The sequence below is a fragment of the Acanthisitta chloris genome, unplaced genomic scaffold (assembly GCF_000695815.1).
Source record: "Acanthisitta chloris isolate BGI_N310 unplaced genomic scaffold, ASM69581v1 scaffold125, whole genome shotgun sequence".
NCBI lineage: Eukaryota > Metazoa > Chordata > Aves > Passeriformes > Acanthisittidae > Acanthisitta > Acanthisitta chloris.
In genome coordinates, this window is record NW_008671896.1 from 107,924 (window position 1) to 117,561 (window position 9,638).

The 9,638-nt window shown below is 45.0% G+C and overlaps 1 protein-coding gene across 1 annotated transcript in view; it reads right to left on the reverse strand.

Annotated features, from left to right (window-relative positions):
• Nucleotides 1-4,739: 4,739 nt before the first annotated feature.
• The window catches only part of LOC103801835 (pentafunctional AROM polypeptide-like), a 6,471-nt gene continuing 1,572 nt past the window's right edge, over nt 4,740-9,638 (reverse strand). Inside the window, exons 2-5 of the mRNA XM_009074268.1 lie at nt 8,136-8,769; nt 6,328-6,561; nt 5,398-5,650; nt 4,740-4,840 (exon numbers count right to left, since the gene is read on the reverse strand). Of these exons, the coding sequence (XP_009072516.1) occupies nt 4,740-4,840; nt 5,398-5,650; nt 6,328-6,561; nt 8,136-8,769 (1,222 nt within the window). The remainder of the gene's footprint in view (nt 4,841-5,397; nt 5,651-6,327; nt 6,562-8,135; nt 8,770-9,638) is intronic.

The window sequence follows — 9,638 nt, forward strand, 5'->3', positions numbered from 1 at the left end:
ACTGGGTGATGTTGTACTCTATTTCTCCAGCTTCTTTGAAACTCACTTGCTTGAAATTGCAGGGGAATGACTTGAAAAAAAGTGTCCCTGACTTGTTAAAATCAATGAGGCTTAACAGGATGCTGGCTCACAGGTTAAAGGAGTGTGCACTGACCATTGCTGCTGCCTTTGCCTGTGACCCAAAGTTCACCCTTCCTTGGAACTGCTCCTTTTTCCACTCACTTTTTGGGAGTGACTCTCTTAACAAGCAGTAAACAAGGCTCACGTGTCCGAGGCCTGAAGCTGTAGCATCTTCCTTTTTACAACTTCCTCAGCTAGAGTGCAAAGGAGCAAGAAGGTTTCTGTGAACTCCACCAGTGCTGAGCATGGTGGGATTCCCTGGAGATGAGGCAGCTCCCACCCCCTTTTGCTGCCACTCTTTTACCCCATCCCTGCCCTTCCCAGGACTGGGCTTCCCAGGGCTCACTGTGTCTTGGGATCATAAAGGGATGTGATGGTTCCTCCAACAAACCTCTGTGTTAGTGCTCTCTGAGGCAAGGAGAAAGCTGCTGCTGTCAGGCAGACAGAAAAGTAGCTAAATATTGATTGTTCAATAATTTATTTCTGAAAATCACCATGGGGGTGATGTACACAGTTACATGTTGTGGATACTATCTCAAAGCAGGGTTTGGTGGATGGGATACACGATGCTAGGGAGTTTGGTCTCATTCAAATGCTTTTCTTGCTCTATTATCATTCAGCAATGCTTCTCCCCAGCTCCTGCTCCCACTGCTTTCCTTCTGCCTGCCTGTGATAGCAGCAAGAGCTTGACATTTATTAAAAGAGAGGGGAACAGCACACTCTTGTGGGGCTGTCCTTCCCAGCTGGCTGTGGAGCTGTAAGGAGAGCAGGATTCCCTCAGTGGGCACAGACCTGCCATGGGAAGGATTTCAGCAGCATCTCCCCATGGCACCACCTTTGCTCCATCTCAGCAGCTCCATCCCAGCAAACCCACCTTGCTCTAAGGCAAGTTGTGATTTAATGCTGTCATTTGCAAATCATTTTCTCTCAGCATAATGTGTAGTTCTTACCACCAGCAATACCTCCAGATGGACCTGCAGAGAGCAGTTGAGCATGTGTTGCATTGTACAACGAACAAGGCAGTTGCTGTTCTGTCCAGTGCTGTTTGTTTAGCCACTTAAATATATTTAGACAAAATATTTTAGTGTCTCCAAGACCTTTGTCCTGATTCTCCTTTTATGCTGGGTACACTGAATGCTGCTGTTCACTGGGCATGAGTAATCACTGTGTAGATACTCCTTTATTAATCCTAGAATCACAGAATCATACACTGGTTTGGCTTGGAAGAGACCTTATCAATCTTTCTCTTCTGTCTTTTTTTTTTCCCCTGCTAAAATGCAGTTTCTAGAGCAGGTTGTTGCCAAAGAAATTATTTCAGGACATGTAAATAATAAAATAATTTCTTGTTCTCTGTCCAGTGAAGTAATTTGGTGTAAAGAAATCCACGAAGAACTTGCACTGCTGAGGACCCAACTGGTCCCATGCAGCTTTCTGCTTTTTCCTTTGGAATGATGCGTCATTGAAGGTAATAAGAAAATAAGGAGAGATTTGAAGTCTAATATAATAGTTCTATTTGAAAAAGCAGGAACTAAACCAAAGCTGAATAAATGGAAATGAATACAATTCATGCTAGACGTTAAAAACAAAAAAAAAAAAAAGGCACTGCAAACAATGAAGGGTATTTTAAAAAGTCACTGTTTTATTAATAATACTTTCCACCCCTTTCCCTTGATCTTTCGATGACAAGCCTGGCAGAGGCACTTTTATCAGACACTAGAGCAATTTTGCTGCTGTCATGTGCCTTTCTTGATACACATGTATTAGTCACGCAGCCGTTTTATGTTCTTTAGCATATTTTAGTATATAATTAAAAATGTGGCTGTCTGCTACCAAGCAACCAAGCACGTCAGGGACTGATTGTGTTCTGTCACCCACTGCAGAAGGGAGGGGAAAAAAAAATAATAATAATCATGTGTTCACTTTTCAGTCTTAATTGTGCTCCAGCTCCTTGGGTATGTTGTTGCAGACACACACTGACTTCTGAAGGCAGAGGCAAAGCCAAGGTGTGGGAATGGCTGGTAGGTGACCCACAGCCAGGTGACTGTCACTGATAGCACATCTGTGCTAAATATTGGGCTTTTAATGTGTAGGTGTGGTTTTGTTACTCTTTTGGGTTTGATTCACCTGGACCCTGCCAAACTGCACCTTGGCTTTCCATCTGTTTGGGCTCCTGAGATTCTCTTCCTGGACATTTAAAAGAGGCAACTGAAGTTTATGTTTGTCTTGTACCTCCTCCAGGAGGTAGATAGGAGCAGGACTGCTGTGCTGAGGGGCAACAACTGTTGGGCAGCTGAAAATCATGCACTTCACTCATTTCTAGGTTAGTTGATGTGAAAAATGACCCACACAGCTGCTGGACAGGAGGTGAATCACTCCTGAGTGTGCCCAGGTAATCCTTGTAAACTCAGGAGAGAAGCACCAGAGATATAGGTCTCTTGTCCCAGATCACCTCCCAGAGGTAGTCAGCACCAGATGGGGCAGAGACAACACCACTTCCCCTTCCAGAGGCTATCAGCACCTCGTTCCTCACACTGCTGTTCTGTCTCATGCTCCTACAAATTTCAGGTCATGGAACGGGTAAGGTTGGAAAGGACAACAGCAGATCATCTGGTCCAACCTCCCTGCTCAAGCAGGGTCAGACTAGAGCACATTGCACAGGATTGTGTCCAAATGGTTCTGGAATATCTCCAGAGTGGGAAAATCCACAACCTCTCTGGGCAGCCTGTCCCAGTGCTTGGTCATATACACAGTAAAGAAATTCTTTTACATATTTGGGTGGAACTTGCTGTGCATCAGTTTCTGCCTGTTGCCTCTTGTCCTACTTGTTGGCACCAACAAGCAGGTTCTGATCCATCCTCTGATACTCTCCCTTCAGGTACTTCTAGTCATTGTGTCCTCACCTGGTCTCCTGTTGCACTGTTCCTGTGTGCTCTAGCCCAGGCTGGTTGTGCTAGTGGATCCCTGCGAGTGATGCTGTCCCCACCCAGTGGCTGCTGTCAGGAACCAGCTGAACGAGACTATGTTCAATGGGCTGGTAAAAAGACACAATTTCACTGATCTCCTCAGCCCCAGGCTTATTTAACTCTGGGCGTTAGGGGATTATTTCCATGGGAAGTTGTGGCTCTGAGGGTGTGCCCTTAACCTGTGTGCTCCTTGGTAAGGTGGTTCTGCCTGTGGGAAACCCTCTCCTGAAGCTGGAGAGATGCTTGGCTCTGGAGAAGGGCTGACACATCTTCTCCAGGCTCAAGAGAAAAAGGGATTTATTATATCAGCTCTATGCCTCACTTCTCCAGTCTCTTTCTGTCTCTCAAGCACGTGCAAATGTGCCCAAGCACACACTGTGAGCAGCAATGCAGTCACTATTTCCAAAGTTTTCCAGTTTTAATAGCTTTTATTTCTTCAGCAGAATGGAAGCCAGCACATCAACACAGGGTTTTTATGGCATCAGGGAAAAAACAAATGATGCTGTAAATAATTCAAAGGTTGTTTGTTGTTCGTGATTCCTTTGATTCAAGCTCCAGGGCGAAGGATGACATTGCCTTTACATTTTTCACCATCAGCACCCGAGACAAAATTTGCTCTGAGTCTGCCAGGATTCTGAGATGTGACACTGAGGCTGCTGGAAGATGATAAACTCCCTTGGAATCCCCTGATTTCTCTTGGTATTCCCCAGCTGGCTTTATCTAACCAGGCAGGATGTCGATGGGGAAGGAGTCTCAGCCAGCCAGGTATGAGGAGACCCAAGGCAGACACTTTATGAGAGCACTTTGGGGTTCTGTGGTATAGTCTGGAGCCCAGTTTTGTTCACAGGCAGCACTGCTGCAGATTGTGCCCTGTTTGTCACACTGGGGACTTGCAGGGGTTGCACAGTGAGATCACAGCATACATTTGGGTAGCAAGAGGAGACTTGTCAGCACATTCTGAGTATCTGAGAATACCAAGACAAGATACAGCTCCTGTTGTGCTCCACAGCAGTGTTGTCTGCTGATTTGCAGCTAGTGATGGTGCCTGTAATCAGACTGTGCTGTTCCCTTACCCTGGGTGCAAAGGCTGGCAGCTGAGTTTCTTTTGTGCTAGTTTAGATGAGCTGAGAAAACAACACCACCACCAAGAAGAAAACAAGAAGAATGCCAAAACCAGTGAAGGAAAGACTCCACGTAAAATATTTTATATAGCATGGAGATTTTGTGTGGTACCATGCCATGGTCTATGAGCCAGCTACACCTGCTCACTTCAGGGGGCCAACCACAAGTGATGGTGGGATACCACTGAGAAGGGCCATGGCAGCCCCAAGTTTGGATTAACCAAATGAAGGAATAATCCTACTCACACTCCCCAAAAGGAGACAGCTTGCTATGAACTACACTACAGGCACTTGGTGGTTTCACTTGTTAGCAACTATTCTTGTGCACTAATAGATTCCCTTTCAAACAAAGCAATTGAAAGAGGTAAATCAGGTCAGATGCCAATGTTCTGATTGTTCCTCGAAGCTTTTGGGTGTATGTGGTTTCACAGATGATTCTGTATTTATTTTGTTTAAATTTCTGTCCTGCCCACTATACTTACAGTGGCAAACAACTCAGGTGTGGGGCAGGACCAACAGCTTGGGCTTGCAGCTCTCAGAGAGCAGCTGGCTCTTCCTCCAGCACCATCCTGCAGTCTCTGACCCACAGCTTGTATGCTCTTTCCAGGGTCTCTTCAGTGGTGTCATTGAATATCTCTGAAAAACAAGAGTTGTAGTTAATGGGACATCCAGAGGAGCTTTTCCTGCCTGCACACACTGACTGACTTTTGCATTAGGGATTGGTTGGGTTTTAGTTTTAAATCTTATAAGTAAGAATATTTCATTCCAGATGTTGAACAGATACCATTTAGTTTTCAAGTATTAGTTCTAGGCACAGTAATACATTAAATTCCTTTTGCCAAGGATTATTTAACAGATCTTTTTAAGCCTAGCAGATGTGTTGGTTTTTTCCTTTTGACCTTGTTGGTTTGTCTGCCAGAGCACTGTCAGCTTGCAAACACCTTTGCAAGGTGAATTGATTAATCATAGTGCAACTAATTAAGCCTCAGTCTTTAATGAAATTCCAGGAGTTATACACAGGAGAGATCCTGTCTCTCGATAGGTTCATCGAGATGTGAAGAAAAGCACAAGAAACCCTAGAAATATACAGCTACAAACCACAGGGTGTATTTTCCAGCATGTCCTTGTGCTGGGATGCCAACTTCCCCCCAAGTGCCACTCCAGACGTGCCATGGTGTCCCTCACCACGGTACCTGCTACGCCTAGGCCGGTGGGCAGAGGCATCCGGAGCTGTCCCCCGCTGTGCTCCAGGCGTTCCCTCAAGGCTCTTTGGATGAGGGCCCAGCTGCAGCTGCTGTGCCAGACTGGCAGCTCCAGGCCCTGCATGCACTGGAGGATCTGCTCCTTCTCCTGGGCGCTGATGAGCCCTCGCGCGTGGGCGACGTACGTCATGAATGCCATGTCGACGTTCACAGCCTCCCCGTGCATCAGGGATGGCAAAACCCTCTGCAAGGGAGCAAAGGTGGGTGGGAGAAAAGGTTTGGGTTGACAAAGAGGAAATAAGTAGGTTTTTGTTGTTTTTTTTTCTAAAAGTGCTCCTGAAAGTTGACATTTGACTCACTGCAGTAGAAGTGCAGCTTTGCTGGATGGTGACATCTTGTAATTTATAGGTTGAGAGGATGATCTGTTTGACATGTGATTAAATGCATCTAAAATCTGTCATAGGGTTCCAGGACTGAATTCTCCTCCCATCTAAATCCCTGATAAAGAGCACCATGGGATGGCAAGGAAGAGTTCTGAATCTTGGGTAAGAACTAGCTGTTCCCCCTCATTCCTTGATTTCTACCCAGTAATACATGCTATGGTCTCCAACTCATGTTGATGATTTTTAGTGGCTTCCCTGAAGTCTGGTTGTCTCTGTGACTCACTAAATGCTTGGTAAGAAGCAATAACTTGCCTGGGATGTGAACAGGGAACACAGGTGGAGATGTGGGGGAAACAGGGCAGGGGAAGGGATCCCCTTGCCCAACAGTCTCAGTCTGGTGTCTTGGGTGATCTGGAGTAAGCAGCTGAATATCTCAAGTTTAATTCATCTCTTTTACACAAAGTTTTCATGCTGCCAATTGAAACATTTATTTTATTTTTTTTAGAATGGATATTGCAATATAAACTCTGTCACTCACCATTTCCAGCTCTGGGCTTATAAGGTGACCAAAATCAACCAGTCTGTCCAGGTCATCCTCCCAGAGGTTGGGAGCCAGCTCTTCCAGCATGGTTTCAATGGCAATCCTGGTAGTCTGCAGTGCAGCATCCCCATGGTCAGCAAAGCCACTGCAAGACTGGAACTTGCTGTCCAGGAGGTATTTTCCGTGGCTCTTGAGCAGGTCAAACAGCCCTTTGTGTTTCATGAGGGCCATCTAGGACAAAGAACAGAGAAAATAATTAAGAATTATCTGATTCTTGTGTGTGCTGTTGGAAACTTGATTGTTTCAGTAGGCTGGACTGTTATACACTAGCAAAGAAACACCTGCACACATGATATATGTGCAATTTCTACCTCTGCAGCCTGAAAAAATGTTTCTGTAGACATAGTTCCTAGTTAGCACAAATATGTTTGGTGTGTGTCCAACAGGTTTCTAGGGAGTGTGACCTGGTGGTGATTTTGCACATGTTGTCAGCTGTGGTGAGTGAAGATGTGTGCAAAAGGCAGTGTGGAACTGCTCAGTGGGGCTCTATGAAAATGGCAGCTGATGGACAAGTTCCCTTGCTACTGGGCAGTTCTGCCCATGCTGGCAGTTTGCTACATGCTACACTTTGTAATGAGCTTTATCTATTTGGGTGCTTGAAAGAAAACTTGACAATGAATGGTGACTATTCCCAGGACAGGGACTGGATGGTGACCATCCTCAGGACAACTCTCATCTAATCCTTGAGGTTGTTCTTAGGGCAAGGGACAGTGGGAAAGCACTGCAGTATAGAGAATATGAGGGTTTTGAAGTGATTTACTTGTTACAAATAGATATTTTTTTCCCCTCTGACTCAGGAATTAGCCTCCTTCTGCAATGGGGAATGGTGCCCTATGGGTTTCCCAGTGCCTGCCAGAAACTTCCAGATATCCTTGGGACTTCCCACTGTGCAAGCACTGAAAAATACTGCTGATGAACTCTCTGATACACTTTAATAGCTTGAACTCTGCTTTATCAAAAGTTTCCAAAGCTCTCCAGGCATAAAACCATTTACTGTGCACTTTCCAGGTAATTTTAGAAGTAGAATTTGCCTCGCAGGAGATTGATTGACCACACTCAATATACCCAGCGAGGTAGGTACAAATGATCTTGCAGATTATTAATCCCCAGTATAATGAGCCTCAGATTCTCTGCCAGGAGTTCATTATAGAGTGCTACGGATCAGCCTCAACAGGAAGATGTTTCTCTGTGTCTACATCTAGCTGTGAGTTTTGGAGTTTACTCTGCAGGGTTAGCACTAGGCACTGCGTGTAAGGGATGTTCTAATAAGTTTAGCAGCTGAAAAAAACATATCTGGGTTCAATGATAGTTAAAAGTCCCTTTGCAGCCTTTATGGCCCACCTCAGTTTCTCCAGGTTGGTTTATACAATGCCATCAATGCTGCTGGACGTTTTACCAGCATTTCGGTACTTTAAAGGGCCTTATAAGAAAGATGTGGATAGACTTTTTAGTAGGGCCTGTTGTGATAGGACAAGGGGCTTAAACTAGAAGAGAGCAGGTTCAGGTATAGAGAGAATTTTTTTATGATGGGGTGGTGAAACACTGGAACAGGATGTCCAGAGAAGTTGTGGATGTCCCATCCCTGAAAATAATCAAGGTCAGGTTGGACAGGGCTCTGAGCAACCTGATGCAGTGAAAGGCATCCCTGCTCATGATAGGGAGATTGGACTCCATGGCCTTTAATGCTCCCTTCCAACCCATTCTATGATTTTAGTTTCGAAAACTGAAGTTGCAAAAGATCATACCTTTAAAATTTCCCCAAGGCCGTTGGAGATGTGTCGCCGAGGAATGCTCTGGATGAAGGATCTGTCCAGGAAACTAGCTACTGGGGGGGTGTAGCCCCCGAGCTTGTTCTTACACTGCAGAAAATTCACCCCATTCTTCGCCCCCACACTGGCATCAACGTAAGAGAGGAGGGTGGTTGGGACCCGAATGTAAGGGGTACGTCTTCTGTAGAGGGAGGCAGCTAGTCCTACGATGTCCAGGCAGACACCTCCTCCGATGGCAATGATGGGCTCAGTTCGCCTGTCGATGCTGAAGTTCTGGACTTCTTGTAAAATGTTCAAGACCAAGTCCATGGATTTTGTCTCTTCGGTGGTAGGCAGAGCAAGTATTTTGTGCTGGACATTATTCTCTTCAAAGTATTCTCTGACTTTGGAGCCATAAAGTTTGTCAACGACCTCATCTATGACAATAAAGCGCCTCAATTTCCTTTTGCTGCTAGTGGTGAGCTCTAGTTGCTGGGAATCAGTGATGTGACCCCGGAGCAGAGTAGTGTTAGAGGGATCCAGAATATTGGATGTTTCTACCACTTTGTAGCAAAAATAGATGGGAGCTTCAATTGTCCAGGAAATCCCACTTTCAGAGATGCACTCACCTCTGGCAAGGACCAGAAAACATGGGTTGAAACCACTGTATTCCTGTTTTGTCCTTTGCATGTCTAAACTAGTGTAAGGATGTAGGTGGGAGATGAGAAATGTGGAGTCTCCTGCCCACTCACTGCAACAGTGAGGGGCTGTGAGGGTGGGACACCCTCCTGGGGGTTAGGGCTCAGCTGCTTTATTGCTGGAGAAGTTTTCCCAGGTCTTAGTAACAGTCAAATGTCTGAGTTCCTACATGGTAATGAAAAGATGAAGAGCAAGAAGGGCTGGAGCATGTTTTTCATGCTGGAAGGTGAAAACCCCATTAAAAAACCCCGGTCCAATCATTTCAACTTACGAAAAAGGGAGGGGGGAAGAGAAGAGGTTGCCAAATTTTCCAAAGTATTTATGGAGTAATTATCCTCAGATGGTATATTTGGGTGCTAGGAGTTGATTTATTCCTGTCTGTCTACACACAGCCACACATCACCACACAATACAGTGTTTCTACAATGCTCTAGTTGAACCAGTGGATATTTACATCAAAATAGGTATGATAGAAATAGGAAGAGCTCCTAGAGAGGAAAAGAAAATGATTTGAGGGTTGGGAAATATATCCATTCTGGAGTTCAAAAGGATAAATCAAAGCCAGAATGTAGTATCTATTTACAATCCAGTTATTCCTTCCTTGGGATGGGAGAAGCCAGCAGAAAAACAAGTTGGGAATCAAGGAGTTGAAAAAAAAAAAAAAGGTAAAAAGGAAACAGCAAAATGTATTTTATATAAGACAGTTTTCTTGAGCTACAGTTGGGTAAAAAATAAGTTTCTGTGAGCCTTTGTTTTGTTCCTTGAGTGAGCAGCTGGCTCATTGGATAATCAGATTTCCCT